At 42.0% G+C, this 21,777-nt stretch overlaps 1 protein-coding gene across 1 annotated transcript; it reads left to right on the top strand.

The window, feature by feature from the left end:
- The first annotated feature begins 1,076 nt into the window (after positions 1-1,076).
- On the top strand, positions 1,077-20,616 carry LOC135082502 (BRCA1-associated protein). Its single transcript, XM_063977300.1, has 17 exons — positions 1,077-1,356; positions 1,535-1,775; positions 2,017-2,181; positions 2,395-2,570; positions 14,765-14,932; positions 15,785-15,902; positions 16,075-16,166; positions 16,439-16,622; positions 16,789-16,906; positions 16,960-17,048; positions 17,357-17,474; positions 17,670-17,758; positions 18,067-18,184; positions 18,238-18,326; positions 18,918-19,067; positions 19,460-19,577; positions 20,424-20,616. The coding sequence occupies exons 1-17, from the start codon at positions 1,278-1,280 to the stop codon at positions 20,604-20,606; spliced, it is 2,295 nt and encodes a 764-aa protein (XP_063833370.1). The 5' UTR covers positions 1,077-1,277; the 3' UTR covers positions 20,607-20,616.
- Positions 20,617-21,777: the final 1,161 nt, after the last annotated feature.

Consider the following 21,777-nt stretch of genomic DNA (forward strand, 5'->3'; position numbering starts at 1 on the left):
CGCGGCGCGAAAGCCGCGAAACGCGTGTGTAGATGGTTTCGCGGACTTTCGCGCGTTCACGTTCACGCTTCGCGCCGTTCCCCGTTCGTTGTCGGTTTTTTGTCCCGCGACAAAGGTTCGCGCTTGGTTCACGGCGCGCGATCGCGAACGCAACTACACTCGCAGTTTTTCGCAATAGCTGAGAAGACGCCGTCGCAAGTAGTTGTGCATTATTGCGTACTTACTAACGTTCTTTTTTTTTAAATGAGTACTAGGCATGGAATAATGAACTTGAGTTGAAATTTATCGAGTGTTTTCAATCCGAACCAATACTTTGGCAGTCCAAACACAAGGACCATAAAAATAAAAATAAGACCCACTATGCCTGGACGCGGATAAGTGACATTTTAAATATTCCAGTGGGTGAATTTAAAAAAAAAAGGACTCACTTATGTCCAGTTATAGAACCTATAGAAAGAAAGTTAAGGATTCCACTCATAGTGGGGCAAGCTCAAGTGAAATAAATAAACCGTTTACATTTTTTATTTGTGTCTTATTTTTAATACATAGGTAATTGTAATACGATATAGCACAGAGCGTCACCGCAGCAACAATCACGTCGTCATCCATTGAGGCCGCGAACGAGACTGCGAGGTTTCGCGAGTGTGGAGAGACACATATAAACGCGAAGTGCACGGCGCGAATCGCGGCGTGAATTCACAGCAAGAATCGCGCGCGAGTGTAGAGCGCGCTTAACTAGAACCGAACGAAACGTTTGATATATATAAGAGATTATCTTTGATAGCCAAATGAATGACAAAGTTAATCAAACTTCAGTAAAGTGTAATTTTAGAGGTAATTAGTAAATAGTTACATTAATGAAGGAAGTTATATAGAATGATTTATCTATTTATTTAATAAATTGGTCAACAAAACGCAGAAATACAACGTCATGTGATAGGAGTCAATTTTAAGAAGTCGTTCTTGATGGTCATATGATATCTTTTGTCTCGCTTGTGTTAGTGGATTTTGCTAACATCTATCTCAACTTTTTATCAGCAATCAATTAAGAAAAGTGAAGTATTATTTGGCAGCATTATACAGTCATCACAAATTTTCTCAGCTGTTGTTTACATTTTTGTGTTACTTTTTTGAACAATAGGAATTTTCTTAAATATTTATCTCATTAGATAAAATATTGTGATTGTTTTATAAGCTGCTGTAATGAACTTGGTTTTATATCCGTAAAATAATAAAACTATCCTTTTGTTTTGATTTGCAATCAATATTTTTCGTAAATGTCTGTGTCTTTGTGCGTTTTGCGAATTGAAATTGACGAAGATCTACCCGAAATGGGCGATAATCCTGCTGAAATAGGTAAGAAAGTATTACAGTAATGCAAAGGCAAAATCCTGTTTGTTTGTTCTGACCGCCTTCACCTTCAAATTGATTTCACAACTGCCTTGAATAGAATAATTTGCCCAGTTGCACAATAATATTATCACAATTGACTATAAAGTCCTTTTATCGATCGATCTAATCTTCTCATACACAGAAGCCGCCAAGGAGCAGAAAAAGAAGGACCGTGGCGCTCGTGAATCCAAGACAATAACAGTGGAGACATACGCAAGCGTATTGTCTGGTCCCAACAATAAAACTGGGATCCTGCCCACGAGCTCCCGTCGCTCGCCTCCAGAAGGCAGCAGTATATCGGAAGACGATGACACTATAAGCTTCTTTTGTGGGAATCCACTGGTAGAAGTCACGAAGGGAGTACTGCATTTGTATAAAGAAAAGTGAGTAAATTCGTGTAACTTTTACAACCTAAGAGATGTGAAGTTATTAAAAGGGTATTAGCCCAATAATATGTGAGTTTTGAAGGCTATTTAACTACATACTTTTATTATTTACTGTTTTCATTACATCCTCTAGTTGAAAACCAGCAAAACAAACTTATGTAACTGTTTACATTATCGCCTACTTACAATTCATATTGCTAACATATTTTATATATTTTACTTAACACTTTCTACACAGTGAGTTTAAAGAAGCAGAAGAAGCCAAGACCCTTTGCCTGCTGTCTGTGCCGGGAGCGCTGGGAGCTCCGGACCTGCTGGCGTTTGCTGCGGCCTGTCAGCAAGATATTGCCCACGTGAGAGTCCTGAGAGACGGGTCTCCAGACCATTATATGGCATTGTTAACGTAAGTTGAGGCTAGGTTTAGGTTTGTACGTAAAATATGTTTCTTCTGGATTATCTGTTTTGCGCTGAGTTGCACCGCTTAATTTTAATCGTAAACGTAACAATAACTACTGTTTTTTGTATGGAGTTTGACAGATTTTTGATGTTTGTTGTTGTTAAGTTAAAGTAAGATGGTGATGCAGCATCCAGCCTTAGAATGGCTATTTTTTTGCAGATTCCGAACATACCAAGCTGCCCGAGAGTTCCACGAGACGTTCGATGGTGTCCCATACAGCAGCTTGGAGCCCAACGCCCTGTGCCACATGGCTTGGGTGTCCCGAGTGGAGTGGGCGCGCGACGGGACCCCGCCGCCTTCCCACACCGAGCTGCCGACGTGTCCTGTGTGTTTAGGTAGGTTTGTCCTACATGATCATCATCTTTATTCACTTATCCTTTGTGTGCTTCGTTTTAGCCAAATGACGTCCACTGCTGGACAAAGGCCTCCCCCAAGGATTTCCATAACTACCGGTCCTGCCTGCGCTGCCCGCATGCAGGCTCTTCCCGCGACCTACACCAGATCGTCGGTCATTGTGTGCTTATAAAGAAACGGACTTGACATTTGTAAAATCACTTGTTCACTATGTTCCCAGTCAAAGAAGTATGACTTGGTGCTTAGAGATAAGATTTTAAGACAATGTTTGATTGTGGTGTCAGCCTATAGGGGTCTTGTAGCCTGATTTAGCCACCACCAGAGTTATAACATCGGTTGTTACTGCAAGACAGAAGGGGGTACATTTTGACGGTGCAGTCCTGTTGTCCCCCCTGCTTGGCCCCCCTAGGAGAGCCAACAGGATTTCGAAATCCTGTTGTCCCCCCTGGCTAGGGGAGACAACAGGACTAGATTTTTAATCAATGATTTGAGGACTGTTGTCCCCCCTGGCAAAAATTATTTAAAAGCCATAAAATTTTATAACATTTAAGAAGGACTGGAGTACCTGAATGAATGCCAAATTGCCAAACTGAATACCTAAACGTATGTCAAATAATAATTAACATTTGGATAACGAAAAAAATATAAGTTCTTGGTACCGATACCGGTACTATTTCAGACTATTTCAAAATCTGCTTTACTTGCTTTTGACAGAAAAGTTATGAATTATCCCTACTAAATAATATTATAAATGCGAAAGTAACTTTATCTTTTTTTATAAATAAATATAAACATATAGCGGACAAAGCCGTAGGCAAAAGCTAAGTACCTCTATTATGCTATTCTCATGTATAAAAAATATTATCTAGGTACTGTAAAGTTTATCAAGTGTAAGTAAAAATCCGTTTAGTAGTTTTTACGTGAAAGAGTATCAAACATCCATACTCACAAAGTTCCGCATTTACTTACAACATTAGTAGGTAGGATGCTAAAACTGAATAATTTTAAATCTATACTTAATATCATAAAGCTGAACGCGCTTTGTTTACTTGAACGCGCTAATCTCAGGAACTATCGGTACGATTTGAAAAATTCTTTCAGTGTTAGATAGCCCATTTATTGAGGAAGGCTATAGGCTATATACTATCACGCTACGAGTAATAGGTGCAGAGCAAAAATGAATAATGTTGCGAAAACGGGTTTTCATGCATACTGTTACACCTTGAAAATGTTGGCTAAACTGCTGTATTGCCATCCTAACCTGCAGAGTCAGCATTTTCACGATGCAGCGAGCCTGAACCTCCAGTTCGGAGGCGCAGTTCAGACCGGGCATTCATCCAGTAAGGACCTCTAACTTTCGGGCATTCAAAATAGAGTCAGTTCGGATATTCAAAGTAAAATTCTGTGTTTAAAGTAAACGTATTTCAGTTAATAAAAAATAATTGTTTTTTAAAAAGACATTTTAATATCCCGTCATAACATTGGTGTCAGCGAGAAGGGATGTAAAAGTACATCTCAAGGACGTCTCCAAGTGTGCAAAAATAATCAGCAGTGCCACGCATCCAACATCGTCATCACCCGAACTATCATAGCCCAGTGTCCGTCATCATCATCATCGTCGTCATCATCGTCGTCATCCCGGTTTGGACTCATCATCATCCAGAGGCCGGAAGTATCCCGGTTCATCCAAAGCCGAAATTATCCCGGCTCTCCAGTGGTCGCGCATCGCTCTTCTATATCCCGCTGTATCCTGCTCTGCAAGTCGTGTCCACGTGTCCAGTGTCAACGAGTTCAACTACAGTGTTCCAGTTCCAAGGTCAACACTTCGAATCCCGTTTAGTGCATCGTAAAATGAAGTGCATCATCCTGTGAGTTAAAACAACTTTTTATTTACTTCGGTTCAAGATCTAATTCAGTGATAAATTCAACAACATCCAGTGAATAATTTTTAGAAAAATAACTATATCATAGCATTAACATTATTCATTAGAGTAACAACATATTAAATTAAACTTTGTACTTAATTAATATCTGTTCCTGTAAGTAAGTGTTAGTCAAAACAAGCGTCGCCTCGTCCGGCGCCCACGCATTCACATACCTTCGTTATCGCTGTACTCGCCGCTCGCAGTGTCTTCAAACCAGGTGGCTAAATTAAACAATATTTTTATACAGGGTCTCTTCGTAAATCTATTTTGTTTGTGTGTCGGTTTTTATTACAGATTTTCCTCGTGAATTTTACGTAATCATTCAATTATTGTGCTCTTATATTAATTTTTGTCGTGTTCATTGTTTTCAGCAAGTTAAAATATTTCATAAATAATATTCATCAATTCAGTAATACATTAAATTAAAAATGCCACCAAAACCAGAAACCGAAACGTCAGAGGAGAAATTAGACATATCAGTTTTGTTCAAATTTATTAACCCTTAAATGCATAGTGTTGCCATATGTCTACGAAGTACTTTTTTAATTATAGCAAGTAACACATTTTACAAGCGTTTCTGAATGTACGCTAATATCATAGAAAACATCAAAATAAAAATAAAAAAACCGCAAATGGAGGTAGATTTGAAAAAAAATTAACCGATATTTGACGTAGCGATCGCGAAGGAGAAAAAAATTGGTAGTGTTAAAATTTGTGGTATTTGATTTTCGGATTCAGTGAGAATTAATTGCTAAAACGATTGGAAAAAAATACATACGTGTTAGAAACAATGTAAGAATTCATTATTATAACTTATTTTTTTGGTAATCTATCCCGAATGTACCTTCGACTTGGTTTTTGTGTATGTAGCCAAATGTCTACACCATGCGTTTATACCTTAAAATTGTTCGATAGGAATTGTTCTATGGTTTGCTTATTTGGCTTTTCTTTTCAGCATGTTTGGCTCGCTAATTGAAAAGGAAATTGAGGCAGCTCTTGCTGCTTTAAATGATGGTGCAGTCTCAGAAGATGATGAAAATTTAGATGATGATAACATCGATTATTACCCAAACGTACGGGATTTATTGCATGATCTGGAGGAGGAGTCCATAGATCATAATCTACCCTTGGAACACAACGAAGATCCTCCCTAGTAGTCTATGAAGAGGAGCATAATATTAGATCAGATGGTGTTTAGTGTCAGTTCTATTGAGACGAATCTCAATAGAACTGACACGATTATTTGAACTAAACCCTCTTTGAGTAATGCATAAATTCGTTTCGTCTACAATTTTCGAAACAATGTCATCGTTTATGAACTTGATAAAGAACTGAAATGGCTCCTCCAGGTCAGATATTTATGTAGGCAATTCCGAATCCCCTAAAAAAGCAATGCGATCATCGTCCCATGGTGGTAAATTTCTTTTTTTCCAAATCATCTCCCGGCTACGTGACCTCCAAGCTGCAATTCCTGGAATACCTGAACTTGATTGTGCAGATGAAGTAGGTACCCGCCACAGGTTCCGCTAAGGAAACACCATCTAATATGTGCTCCTCATCATAGACTATGGGAGGGTCTTCGTTATGTTCCAAGGGTAGATTTTGATCTATGGACTCATGCAATAAATCCTGTACGTTTGGGTAATAATCGATGTTATCATCATCTAAATGTTCATCATCTTTTGAGACTGCACCATCATTTAAAGCAGCAAGAGCTGTCTCAATTTCCTTTTCAGATAGCGAGCCAAACATGCTGAAAAAAAGCCAAATAAGCAAACCATAGAACAATTAATATCGAACAATTTTATGACATAAACGCATGGTGTAGACATTTGGCTACATACTGTAAATTTTCAAAAATATACTTTTTTTTCGTACTAAGATTTTTTTTTATTATTTTTCCCCCTATCTGTGACTAAAAATCTAATTGAAATATTTTTTTCATGACTAAATAAAAAATCATGCATTTAAGGGTTAAACCATTCGACGGGAAACGCGAAAATCTAAATTCATTTCTAAGTAACTGCAATAATGCCAACTCTCTCGCACATTCAACACAAAAGCCGATTTTATTTAAATATATATTGAGCCAGCTCGAAGGCAAGGCTGAGGTAGCTTGCTCTATAAAAGACTTCGACAGTTGGGACCAGCTCAGTGAATTCCTGAAAACCCAATTCGGAGAAAAGAAGCACTACACTCACCTCCTTGCTGAATTACAGGAATGTAGGCAGTCAAATTCTGAGCCCGTTAATCAATTCGGGTTACGGATTGAAACTTGCCTTTCAAAATTATTAACAGAAATCACACTATCCAATAAAAAATCAAAAGAATTAGTCGGAAAAATCGCTGCAATGGAAGATTTAGCTCTCCATACCTTCCTTCTGGGATTAACACCCAAAATCTCAAATATTATCAGAATGAAAGAACCCGCAACATTAAATGAAGCCGTAAACCTAGCCATTTCAGAAGAAAAGATCCAAAAATTGATGACCCGCCATAATCCTGCTCCTGTGGCCGGGCCATCACCGCGTCCCCGATTTAACAATACGGGAAATAATTTATTTAGACCCACAATAAATAATATTCAAAATCCCAATCAAAATCCCAATCAAAATCCTAACCAAAACCCAAATTTCTGCAGATATTGCAAAAACCAAGGTCACACAATTGAAAACTGTCGAAGGAGAGAATACAATAACAACCGCTTCAAGTTTTCTCAAAATCCGACGCAAAATTCCAGTCGTCCAAGCTTTAATCAGAACCAGAGATCTAGAACGTCTCAACCAGCACGCGTTCATTGCGTTGAAAATTCCGAATATCCTGATCCTGAAATTCAACCCTATATTTATGAGGACACAACAATTCAACAGCCCGAAGACGATGACCAAATCCCAACAAATCATTTAAACGAGTAGTGGGCTCACGCAGGTGTCTCGTGCAGCCCAAATTTACGACCTTAGCGCGACCCTATTCTATCAATGGCACCATCAATCATACAAAAATCCAGGACCACACGGGTAACCAGCCCCAAGCAAGTGTCCAATCCTACAAAATCCAGGACCACACGGGTAACCAGCCCCAAGCAAGTGTCCAATCCTCCAAAATCCAGGACCACACGGGTAACCAGCCCCAAGCAAGTGTCCAATCCTACAAAATCCAGGACCACACGGGTAACCAGCCCCAAGCAAGTGTCCAATCCTCCAAAATCCAGGACCACACGGGTAACCAGCCCCAAGCAAGTGTCCAATCCTCCAAAATCCAGGACCACACGGGTAACCAGCCCCAAGCAAGTGTCCAATCCTCCAAAACCCAGGACCACACGGGTAACCAGCCCCAAGCAAGTGTCCAATTCTCCAAAACCCAGGACCACACGGGTAACCAGCCCCAAACAAGTGTCCATTCAAATATCAAAACAGAAAAGTATATACCCACAATTCCTAAATCCTGTAAGGATACAAACAAAGAAGTCTACGAAATCCTAACTGATCCTACAAAAAAATCGTTACCACATGTGCTAATCCAAACATCAGTATCTGATATACCTCTATGTCTACTAGTTGACTCAGGTTCTTCCATCAGTCTTTTGAAAAGAACTTCAATTCTAAATCGACCCAAAATAATCAGAGAACCTATTCAGATCAAAGGAATTGATCCTGTAGAAAAACCAACTCCAACTCTTGGACATCTAAATTTAACTCTTTATTTGTCTGATAAAATCCCTTGTAATTATATTAATTACAAATTCCACATAGTTAAAGATATTCACCTCCCCTACGATGGAATCATTGGAAACGATTTCCTCAGCAATTTAAAATGTAATATTAATTACAACAAAAATATCCTTATGATCAATCAATTCAATTTGAATCTTTACTTCAATGACCCCGTGTACGTGATTCCACCACGATCAGAAACCGTCATTGAATGTTCCGTATTAAATCCAGATGTAAAAGAAGGACTTGTTCTTGACCAACATATTTCTGACCAATTGTTTGTTGCAAATTGTGTAACAAAAGTAAAACAAAATCACAGAATCAATATTTCAATTTTGAATACATCCGAAAACCCAACAACCGTTAACTCGAACCTGAAACTAAAACTTACTCCCTTGGAAGAACCTATCAAAGACAATGTCGAACCAATTAATTCTCAATTCTCCAATTCCTATGACTGTTTCGAACGGACTCAAAAAGTTCTACAACTCCTCCGTACATCTCATATGAATAAAGAAGAAATTGAAGCTCTTCATGAAATCTGCTCTACGTATTCAGATATTTTTCATCTTCCTAACGAAAAACTTACCTATACTGACGCTATAAAACATGATATCACGACAACTTCTCAAAATCCTATTCACGTCAAATCGTACAGATTCCCAGAATGTCACAAATCAGAAGTTGATACTCAAATCAATAAGATGCTCAATGATGGAATCATCAAACCTTCCAATTCTCCATGGTCATCCCCTATATGGGTGGTCCCCAAAAAGCTCGATGCATCCGGACAACGCAAATGGCGCGTCGTTGTCGATTATAGAAAATTGAACGATATTACCATTGGTGATACATATCCCCTACCTCAAATTAATGAAATATTAGATCAACTTGGAAATAGCAAATATTTCTCAACCTTAGACCTAGCCTCAGGTTTCCATCAAATTAAATTAAATGAAAACGATGCGCCCAAAACAGCATTCAATATTCCTCAAGGGCATTACGAGTTCACCAGAATGCCCTTCGGCCTCAAAAACGCACCTTCAACCTTTCAGCGATTAATGAATACCGCCCTATCCGGACTCAATGGTATACAATGCTTCGTTTACCTTGATGATATTGTCATTTATTCACCAGATTTAAACTCACACGTAAATAATTTAGCGTCAGTATTCCACAAACTTCGGAAATTCAATTTAAAACTACAACCAGATAAGTGTGAGTTCCTCAGAAAGGAAGTCACTTATCTTGGTCATGTAATAACAAATGAAGGTGTCAAACCGAATCCAGACAAGATTAAAGCAGTTACTGAATTCCCCATTCCTGAATCCCCAAAAGATGTCAAATCCTTCCTCGGGCTCGTTTCTTATTATAGAAGATTTATTCCAGAATTTTCAAAGATTGCCAAACCACTTACTTCTTTATTAAAGAAAGACGAACCTTTTATATGGGAAAATCCTCAACAACTTGCTTTCGATGAACTGAAGCAAAAACTTACCACTGCTCCTATCTTATCCTATCCAGATTTTAGTCAGCCATTTAACCTTACCTGTGATGCATCCAACCACGCGATCTCCGCAATCCTGTCCCAAGGTCCCATTGGAAAGGATCAACCAGTAGCATATGCGTCTCGAACCTTGAACAAAGCGGAATGTAATTACAGTGTAACGGAGAAAGAATGTTTAGCAATCGTGTGGGGAACTAAAGTCTTCCGTCCATACTTATATGGGCACCGTTTCAAAATTTTAACGGATCACAAGCCTCTCAAATGGCTCTTCAATTGTAAAGATCCTGGATCAAACTTAGTCCGATGGCGACTTAAACTCGAAGAGTTTGATTATGAGATCGAATATAAAAAGGGTAGAGTTAACAGTAACGCTGATGCGTTATCCCGCTATCCAGTAAATCCTGTACAACATTCAACTGAGCCACAGAATTTTCACAACGATGATCCTCCTGCTTCTTCCAGTAATCGAGATCCTCCACTTAATGATCCAGCACCATCCCAAGATCCTTTGCTCGACATTAATCTTGATGATTTCGGACTCCTTGAAATCAGCCCTCATAGTGATGATCTCAACGTTGATTTCGACGTCTTAGAAATTCCCTCTCCACAACCTGATACCTTACCTGTCGAAACACCAGGTCCTGCCGCTCGTCCACCACCATCAGCCAATACCGGTTCTCCCGTCTCGTCACCTTCTCACGCTACCGCACCTGAAACAGAAAATATAAATATTAATGAACATAATGTACAAAACAGTAACTACAGTCAATTTCTTAAAGCAATTGGAGATAAAAATAAATCTTTTGACACAAACATTTTGGAACATAATGAAAGTTTAACTAAAAGTAACTGTTCAATAATACTTATCCCCACTTCATTGGATTTAGATGACTCAAATCCGTATGTGCAAGAAATCTTATCCAAAGTAGATGATCCAAACTCCTATGTTGCAGCTGAAAAAGAACTTTTTAGATATCAAAAAATCCCTTGTAATAATAAAATATATTATTTCATTTTCACAAAAGTACATTACTTTGACGAAGCAACTTACCCCGATATATTCCGAACATTAGAAAATGTAAAAACTGAACTACTATCCGAGGCTCATGTTTCACAATTCGCTATATCAGATTTCAAAAATGCGTTTGAAAAACATTCTTTTGTCAAAATTTATAATATGCTAACATACCTTTTTAACAACACTTCTGTCTCTGTAAATATATACCATAACAACATTATTTATCCTACACCCAGTGAGATCTCAAAGATCATGAAAGAGAACCATGATATTCCTATTGCCGGACACCTTGGTACTGAAAGAATGCTCAATAGAATTAGAGAAAGATATTATTGGAAAAACATGAAATCAGACATAGAACACTACGTAAAAAACTGCTCAGCCTGTCAATCCAACAAAGCCTTAAGACAGATTAATCGTGCACCCATGCAAATAACAACAACATCCACACGTCCTTTTGAACGGGTTAGTCTCGATATAGTAGGTCCCTTGCCTGAAGCTGGACTTAACAAGTTACGATACATACTCACTCTACAGGACGATTTAACAAAATTCTCTATAGCATACCCCATTTCCAACGCAACAGCTGAAGAAACCTGCGAATGTCTAGTTCATTTCATATCACTTTTTGGAATTCCAAAGTCTATATTAACTGATCAGGGCACAAACTTTACTGCAGAACTTTTCAAGAAAACGTGTGAATTTCTGAAAATAAAACAAATTTGGTCAGCTCCATACCATCCACAAACACAAGGTGCTCTAGAGCGGAGCCACAGTACCCTCAAAGAGTACCTTAAATCATATGTTAATGATAATGAAACCAATTGGCATAGATTTGTTTATACAGCCATGCTCTCTTACAATAGTGCAGTTCACTCTACAACTAAGTTTACACCATATGAATTAGTTTTTGGGCACAAACCCTTCATTCCAGATTCAGTATATGATCTACGAGAAGACCTCACATACCCTGAATATATTAAAACACTTCATCACCGACTTAAGGTTTCCCGCCAAAAAGCAATAGAAAATATAACATCCTCCAAAGAAAGATCTAAAACATATTATGATCAACATGTCCGTGCAGTGAAGTACAAAATTGGTGATTTTGTTTACCTTAAAAATCACCCCCGGCTAGGCAAAGCCTTAGCCCCGATATGGAAAGGGCCGTATAAGGTCGTAAAAATACACGGAGGAAACACCTTATCGATACTTATCAATCGTCGACATGTGAAGCATCACTACGACGAACTGAAGCTTGCAAACCCAAGCTTAGTTAGTTAGGACTGCCCTTAAGGCATTTTATTTTAATATAAGAATTAGTCTTAACTAATTCTCTCCTTCTATTATATAATTATAACATGTAGTTTTATATTATATTACAGAACGGTTTCAATCAGCCTCACCATTGTCGCTTCAGATATAGTGCAACAGATAGACGAGAATCCAGGAATTTACTTCGACCCAATTGGAACAGTTAGAATCACCAGTGATGACCTTCACGTTTTGGTTCCGGTAGACATAGCATATATAAAACCTCACATAGACAATATAAATTCCATCCTGGAAACTGCTAGGTATCTTTGCCAACAAAATGATTATATTTCAGATATTGAATGTAATAGTTTATTACAACCCCTGGTTTCAAGACTCAGTGACATAAAACGAGATTATAGTTCTATCTCACATTTGATTTCAAATCGCGATAAAAGATCAGCCTGGTTCGCCGGAATTGGAACCGCTTTTAAACAAATAATCGGTACAATGGACGAAGACGACGCTATTAAATATGGTAACGCCATTCAAACCCTTCAACGTAATGATAAAAAACTTGCATCATTACTTAAGGACAACATCTTAATGACTAGTACGGCACTTTTGCATTACAATGAAACCATAACAGCCATTACCGTAAATGAAGCACGTTTGAATGACGCTATTGAAAATTTGTCAGCTAGTGTTAAGAACCTATCTGTAGTTTCTAATAAGTTAATAATAGAATCCAAAATGGATATAGTCTGTAATGAACTATACTCAAGTTTACTTACTTTATCATTCAAAATTGACGATTTGGTTAATGCAATAATGTTTACTAAAAGTCACTCTCTTCATCCATCTATTCTTACACCAAAACAATTTTATGATGAATTAATAAATAGTGTCAGAAATTTACCGAAATACCAAGAGTTGCCCATAAGTCTAAGTTTGGAAACTGTTCATAATTTAATAGATGTTTCAAAATTAAATTGTTATTACACTATAAATAAAATTGTTTTTGTAATTAAAATACCATTAGTTCATGGAATTGAGTATAATCTGTATAAACCTTTACCGATACCAGTACCACATAATAAAGAAAATCCAGATACATTTGCCATGATTGTGCCTTTCTGTAATTATGTAGCTGTAAGTAGAGATAAGTTAACATATGTATGTAGCAGAGATATTGGGGAATGCGCTAAACCAAATAACCAAGTTTATATATGCGGCGATCTAAACGTTTTGTCTGTACAACATACACCTATTTGTGAAACTGAAATGTTATTAAAAGTAGTAAATAAATTGCCGCAACAATGTAAATCAAAGTTAATTTATGGTCAAATAGACATCTGGCAAGAATTGAAGGGCAACCGATGGATATTTGTTGAAAGTGAACCTACTAAACTTACCGTAGAGTGTGGTTCCCAAGTTACAGAGACTAAATTATCAGGTACAGGCATCCTTAATTTACAATCTGGATGTATTGCCTTTTGCAAGAATAGAGAATTAATTGCTAAATCTAATTTAAATTTTACAATAAATATAAAATATTCAGATTTTAATTTAATTAAAGATAACTGTTGCAATGTAGAAAAGCTTAAATTGTTACAAGAAAAAACGAAACCTCTTAAATTAACTGATGTTAAATTGAAAAAACTTTTAACTGTCGATAATAACCAGATAGTAACAGATGTTGATAAAATATTAAATGAACCTAGCCCATTAATTGAATATGATTCGCATTACCCCATTCTCACTTATTGTGTAACTATTGTAATCTTTATAATTTTAATTTTTATATTTTATAAAAAGCTTATTAGTAAATGCCCGAAATTTAGTTACAAGATTGGAAATAACTCTAATAGTAATGATAATGATTCGGAAAATGCTCAAGAATTAGCAGAAATACCTGCTCCAAGAATTAGAATATTATCCTGAAACTTCGCAAATAGCGTAAGTTTCATCTTAAACGGGGGGCTGTTACACCTTGAAAATGTTGGCTAAACTGCTGTATTGCCATCCTAACCTGCAGAGTCAGCATTTTCACGATGCAGCGAGCCTGAACCTCCAGTTCGGAGGCGCAGTTCAGACCGGGCATTCATCCAGTAAGGACCTCTAACTTTCGGGCATTCAAAATAGAGTCAGTTCGGATATTCAAAGTAAAATTCTGTGTTTAAAGTAAACGTATTTCAGTTAATAAAAAATAATTGTTTTTTAAAAAGACATTTTAATATCCCGTCATAACAATACGAAGTCGCGGGCACAGCTAGTTAATCATAATATTCAACAAATTACTTGCTCAGTGACAGTGATTCAACTAGCAGCCGCCCGCGATTTCGTCATATTATTTTCAATCCTTTAATAAATAAATTCCGTTCTTAGTGGATGTCTACACCCTATAAGGAAACCTACCTGCCAAATTTCAAGTTTGTAAGTGTTAGTTAATACCGGCCGGCACCAATACCTATCAAAATTGTAATTATTACCTTGACAAACGTTTAGGTATTCAGTTTGGCAATTTGGCATTCAGTCAAATACTTCAGTTTTTCATAAATTATGCTATAAAATTTTATGGCTTTTAAATAATTTTTGCCAGGGGGGACAACAGTCCTCAAATCATTGATTAAAAATCTAGTCCTGTTGTCTCCCCTAGCCAGGGGGGACAACAGGATTTCGAAATCCTGTTGGCTCCCCTAGGGGGGCCAAGCAGGGGGGACAACAGGACTGCACCCATTTTGACATCTGTCCGCAGAGCGTATGGACGAGAGCGTGGCGGGCGTGCTGAGCGTGCAGTGCGCGCACGCGTTCCACGCCGCGTGCCTGGTGCGCTGGCGAGACGCGCGCTGCCCCGTGTGTCGCTGTGCGCAGACGCCCGAGCCGCGCGCTAGTGCCAGCTGCTTCCAGTGCGAGCTGCAGCAGGGTGAGCCTCCCACAGTTTCCTCCCACTTTTTTTTTTATGTGATAGGAGGCAAACGAGCAGACGGATCACCTGATGGTAAGTGATTACCGTCGCCCATAGACACCCGCAGACCCAGGGGCGTTACAGGTGCGTTGCCGGCCTTTAAGGTAAAGATACGCTCTCCTCTTGAAAGCTTGCAGGTCGTATCCGTCCGGAAACACCGCAGACGACAGTCCATTCCACAGTTTGGTTGTACGGGGCAGGAAGTTTCTAGAGAAACTTCCTGCCCTTGAGAACACTTGTGGCGAGTGACGGAGCACCGGGGTCTTTTTAGTGGGTATGCCTCGTCCTTCTGACTTGGTGAGCCCCACATAACCTACCCTGTCCCCGCAGGGTAGGTATGCGATTCAACGCATTTTTTCCCCGCAAAAAAAAAGGGTGAGCCTCCTGTAGCCCCAGGACAACCCCAACTCCACCCAGGCCCCTCTTTCCCACTGGGCACTTTGGGCACGTGCCCAGGGCCCCGCGACCGAGGGGGCCCCCATCTGCTAATAAGACCTTTTTCCAGATGATAAGGCCCCCCTTAATCCTTAAATTCCCAGGGCCCGAGTAGGTTAAAGACGGCCCTGACTCCACCATCTTCAAGTTGCGTGAAGCAAATACCTATAAAGACCGATGACATCGCACGCGCACCTAGTTAATTGTCTTTTCACAGTCCAATTTTCTCATTCAATTGTTTTCCCTTTACCCTATATTTTGGTCCTTCGAGACGGATTTTCCTATTCACTATAGTATCAGTAATCTAAATATTGAACGTCATTGTCACGAGATATCTTTTTCAGAAAACGGTCGTAAAGCTTATATTTCTTGCAGAAGAAGACGGCGAGGAGACTCGCGACAATATAAGTGGCGTAGCAGAGGGGCTTTTGGACGGCGTAGAGGCCGGCACACTCTGGATCTGCCTTATTTGCGGACACGTCGGCTGCGGCAGGTGAGATCACGTCTACCTGCGGGGTTACTCCCAAAAACGAAATCCAAAGTTAGAATGTTTCATCCCTCTTACACTAAGCAAGATGCCAGCATGAGCGTCAGTGACAGATATTATATCCAAAACAAAAGAGTAGCCTTGCTGGGGTCATTACAACTTTTTAATTTACTTTCAGGTACGAAGGAGGTCACGCAGCGAAGCATTTCTTAGCGTCGAACCACACTTACGCGTTGCAGTTAGGATCTAACAGGGTCTGGGATTATGCAGGTAAGATTATTTAGGTAGTTGAAATGATTATGCGAACAATGATTATTAACTGACTTACCGATATCCAACTGTTTCTGTCACTTCAATATTTTATTTCAGTAATTTTGCATTGTGATCAATTTTGCATATTATTATAGTTAGTGAGAGTTTTTTCCACTGTTTAAACTCCTGTTTTAGTTTGACCGCCAATAAAAACTGAGCCAGCTAGTCAATGTAGCTAGAACCAATGCATGTTTCATACATCCTTTTCGAATGTGAACCCTGATCTCCAGGGGACAACTTCGTACACCGTCTGGTGCAGAACAAGGCAGACGGCAAACTGGTAGCGGCGGACGGCGCGGCGCCCGACGCGGCCTGCGGCGGAGAGAAGCTGGACTCCGCGCAGCTGGAGTTCACCTACATCCTCACGCAGCAGCTCGACAGCCAGCGCACCTACTATGAGGGCCGGATCGCCAAGTGAGTGTTGCCCTGATGGACCAGGCGAGCTAGACGCGGCGTGTTGAGACCAGAAGCTGGACTCCGCGCAGCTGGAGTTCACCTACATCCTCACGCAGCAGCTCGACAGCCAGCGCACCTACTATGAGGGCCGGATCGCCAAGTGAGTGTTGCCCTGATGGACCAGGCGAGCTAGACGCGGCGTGTTGAGACCAGAAGCTGGACTCCGCGCAGCTGGAGTTCACCTACATCCTCACGCAGCAGCTCGACAGCCAGCGCACCTACTACGAGGGCCGGATCGCCAAGTGAGTGTTGCCCTGCTGGACCAGGCGAGCTAGACGCGGCGTGTTGAGACCAGAAGCTGGACTCCGCGCAGCTGGAGTTCACCTACATCCTCACGCAGCAGCTCGACAGCCAGCGCACCTACTACGAGGGCCGGATCGCCAAGTGAGTGTTGCCCTGCTGGACCAGGCGAGCTAGACGCGGCGTGTTGAGACCAGAAGCTGGACTCCGCGCAGCTGGAGTTCACCTACATCCTCACGCAGCAGCTCGACAGCCAGCGCACCTACTATGAGGGCCGGATCGCCAAGTGAGTGTTGCCCTGATGGACCAGGCGAGCTAGACGCGGCGTGTTGAGACCAGAAGCTGGACTCCGCGCAGCTGGAGTTCACCTACATCCTCACGCAGCAGCTCGACAGCCAGCGCACCTACTATGAGGGCCGGATCGCCAAGTGAGTGTTGCCCTGATGGACCAGGCGAGCTAGACGCGGCGTGTTGAGACCAGAAGCTGGACTCCGCGCAGCTGGAGTTCACCTACATCCTCACGCAGCAGCTCGACAGCCAGCGCACCTACTACGAGGGCCGGATCGCCAAGTGAGTGTTGCCCTGCTGGACCAGGCGAGCTAGACGCGGCGTGTTGAGACCAGAAGCTGGACTCCGCGCAGCTGGAGTTCACCTACATCCTCACGCAGCAGCTCGACAGCCAGCGCACCTACTACGAGGGCCGGATCGCCAAGTGAGTGTTGCCCTGCTGGACCAGGCGAGCTAGACGCGGCGTGTTGAGACCAGAAGCTGGACTCCGCGCAGCTGGAGTTCACCTACATCCTCACGCAGCAGCTCGACAGCCAGCGCACGTACTACGAGGGCCGGATCGCCAAGTGAGTGTTGCCCTGCTGGACCAGGCGAGCTAGACGCGGCGTGTTGAGACCAGAAGCTGGACTCCGCGCAGCTGGAGTTCACCTACATCCTCACGCAGCAGCTCGACAGCCAGCGCACCTACTACGAGGGCCGGATCGCCAAGTGAGTGTTGCCCTGCTGGACCAGGCGAGCTAGACGCGGCGTGTTGAGACCAGAAGCTGGACTCCGCGCAGCTGGAGTTCACCTACATCCTCACGCAGCAGCTCGACAGCCAGCGCACCTACTACGAGGGCCGGATCGCCAAGTGAGTGTTGCCCTGCTGGACCAGGCGAGCTAGACGCGGCGTGTTGAGACCAGAAGCTGGACTCCGCGCAGCTGGAGTTCACCTACATCCTCACGCAGCAGCTCGACAGCCAGCGCACCTACTACGAGGGCCGGATCGCCAAGTGAGTGTTGCCCTGCTGGACCAGGCGAGCTAGACGCGGCGTGTTGAGACCAGAAGCTGGACTCCGCGCAGCTGGAGTTCACCTACATCCTCACGCAGCAGCTCGACAGCCAGCGCACCTACTACGAGGGCCGGATCGCCAAGTGAGTGTTGCCCTGCTGGACCAGGCAAGCTACACGCGGCGTGTTGAGACCAGAAGCTGGACTCCGCGCAGCTGGAGTTCACTTATATCCTCACGCAACAGCTCGACAGCCAGCGCACGTACTACGAGGGCCGAATCGCCAAGTGAGTGTAGCCTTCTAGAGGACTGAGATTAGCAAGGCGAGCTGGTGACTTGCAGCTGAAGAAGCATATCCCAACACCGGTGGCTTGCAGCTGATGAAGCATATACCAACACCTGTAGCAGCTGGACAACTATTGCACGAGAAGAAATAACATCGTGATGACCTTTTCTTTGCGCTCTTCCGTTCCGGTTACGCGAGTTTAGCTTTGCTTATCATGCAGCGCCAATGTCACTGGAAGCATCGTAAGTGGATAGACTCCATCATGTCTCTTTAAACATTTTGACACCATAATCAACCCACAAGATCTAAAATACACACGCAAGAGTTAAGAGAGCACCCTGTTAACTGATAAGTGATTTCCTAGCTCCTCAGCAAGTCTGTTTCATTACATGCCTCAACGAAGATTCAAACCACTCATCACATTTTAACAAACTTTTTATAATTTCTCAGGATCGAATCCGAGCACTTAGCGGAATGTTCCGCGCTACGGCGGCGCGCAGACGAGGCGGAGGCGACATCTTCAGCGCTTCAAGAATCGCTGAGCGGGCTCGCGCGAGAGAACAAGGCGCTGGAGAAAAAGCTGCTCCAAGTCACCAACAAGTAAGGCTGTCGTCTTCTCTTCTCTTTATAAGGCTCTCTCCAAGATATTGTATTTCTTCTTAGTCGGTACACTCTTGCCTGAGCGATCGGGGTCATAATTTTGAATCGCGATGAGTGATGATCTTTGCAATACGGCGCCATTCCTTGCGGACTGCAGCTTCCCAGGTAGGTACATTCGTAAACCGAGCATTTAATTGCGGCCTTGATCTGGTCTGTCGATCTCGTTGGTGATCTAGCCCGTGGTTTGGTCCAAGATATTACCACCATAATTTGAACCTTATTTACTTATGATAAGGTCGAAAATCATTGAAGGTTTAAAAAAGGAAATCCATGCAAGTGTTGTTTTATATTGTTTTATGATTATTAAAATTGAATATAATGTATGTTCCCAGACTGTCAGTGCTGCAAAACGAGTTGTCAGATGAGCGTGGGTTAGCGGCCGCGCTGGCCAGCAGCCAGGCCGAGTGGCAGAGCCGCGCTAAACTCCGCGAGGACAGCTTCGTCAAGGAGGTACATCATCATCATTTCAGCCATAGGACGTCCACTGCTGAACATAGGCCTTCCCCAATGCTTTCCATGCTGCCCGGTTCGTAGCGGCCTGCGTCCAGCGCCTTCCTGCTACCTTTAAGATGTCGTCGGTCCACCTTGTAGGTGGACGTCACACGCTGCGTTTTCTGATACGCGGCCTCCACTCCAGAACCGTGCTGCCCCAACAAGGAGGTACATCCACCAGGATTCTAACGGTTGCTGGACGCCGTTGAATGCGTGGAGGCTTCCAACCGATCAGTCTGGAAATTATTGGGCGAGGCTTTTGTTCAGCCATAGGGCTTCCTATGGCTGAAATGACGAACCACCAGAGCAGATAGCTGTTACAGCAGCCGTTTTATCTCCATCAAAAAATTGTTGGACCGCCCATAAGTCAATTAAGATACATCTTATGAGCTCTTTCTCTCATTAAAAATACCAATGTTGAACGACACTTCGTAGATAGTTTGTCTTCAAAGTCAACTTCTTCTTGTCGTATCGACAACAAACCTACACAGTATCACCTCAAAACTTCGCCACAAGAATGACCTTCATTAAGAGTAGGCGCACACCGTTGATTTTTAGTTGGCCGATAGTTGTGCCCGATTTTAAATTGTATGAAGAATCGGCCAAATCGAATCGGCAGCGTAGTGTGCGCACTCCCATACATGCCCATTGCCCATACTGATCAACTGCCCGACTAAACTATCGGCCGACGAAAAATCAACGGTGTGCGCCAACTCTAAATCTTCCTGCGTGCAGTTGTTTGGGCACGCAGGGCACGTCCAAAGTCAACTGGTAACTTTATTATTTTTCTCTTTTTCTCGGCAGGTGGCCGAACTAAAAGAGCAGCTGCGCGACGTGATGTTCTTCGTGGAAGCCCGGGGACAGCTGGAGCAGGCGGCCGGCGGCGAGGAGCTGGCCTCCGCCGCCGTCAGCGTGGCGCCGCCGCCGCCCGCGCGCCGCCGCCGCGCCCGGCACCACGCCAAGAACGAGCGCGACATCGACAACTAGCCTTTGGCGTGCTATTCGCTGGGTGCGAAGTACTAGGTGGGGGGGACATAATCTATCGCAGCGCTCATGGTGGTCAAAAGTAGAAATAATGTTAGCTCTGTCATCAGATGTATCTGTCAATGGCAAAGCGATTCTACATAATACATTTTAATATCATTAATTAATCGCATGAAAAGGGTCCTACTGGGAACTTAAATAAAAGAGTGGACTGTATTTCGATAGGGCTGTTTTAATAGCCTTTTACAATTTGGAAATAACTAAACTATACAACGTGGTAGTACAAAAATGAGTCACAGTAGTTGTTGTGCACAGATGTTTGCCTTATGATGAGAGCGTGAATTATTGAACTCTGCCCTTGTTTTGTTCTTAATTCTTCTACATCTCGGACTTGTCCAGCCAATACCAACAACTTTCCTTTAAATACGGTTTGTGGTTGGAATTTGATATTGTAACTCTCACAAACCCGGTCTTCAAAACGATACTCATTTCGATCTGAAAACGATATTTAATTTATTACTAGCGATACAGAAACATTTAAATATATTTACTGTTATATAATGAAACCGTTAAAGTAGCTTTTTCTTTTTGTTTTACTGTAAAACTACAACTATAAATGAAGTAAACAAACCCTGACACAATCAAAATTAAACACACTTTTTGGACTTACCTCATTTGATTTGAATGACCAAAATGATTTCAAAACCTTTTTTCCACCCAAATCGTGGTATCACAACAATTTATTAGTTGAAAATATTTGTTATTTTTTCATTTCGATATTTTTTCACAAATATACGACCTAAATGTCAATGTGACAGAGCCCACAAAGTTGTGGACGCTAGTTGGCGCTGTAATCGTGCACGGAGCCAATTGAGCCGCGCAAAACAGCACCCCCCAACTGCTACGGTTTTCAAATGATGTTTCAAAATGACAAAGTAGTCTTTTTTTTTTTTAATAGCAACCAAACCCCTCTGGGAGGTTTATTTCTGCCAATGTCGAGTGAAAAATAATTGACAAAGTTATCAATAGAACGTGGGTGTTTCAGTTCTATTGATTTTTCATGGATTCCGTGGAGTTAAGTATGCCCGTAAGCAGGTTTCGGGACGCCACCGGGTCCAAAGCGGGTTGTTCATACGACAACCCACTCGACACTCGATGCGCGCTCAAATTCGAA

This window comes from Ostrinia nubilalis, chromosome 21, assembly GCF_963855985.1.
Source record: "Ostrinia nubilalis chromosome 21, ilOstNubi1.1, whole genome shotgun sequence".
In the NCBI taxonomy this organism is placed as follows: Eukaryota; Metazoa; Arthropoda; class Insecta; order Lepidoptera; family Crambidae; genus Ostrinia; species Ostrinia nubilalis.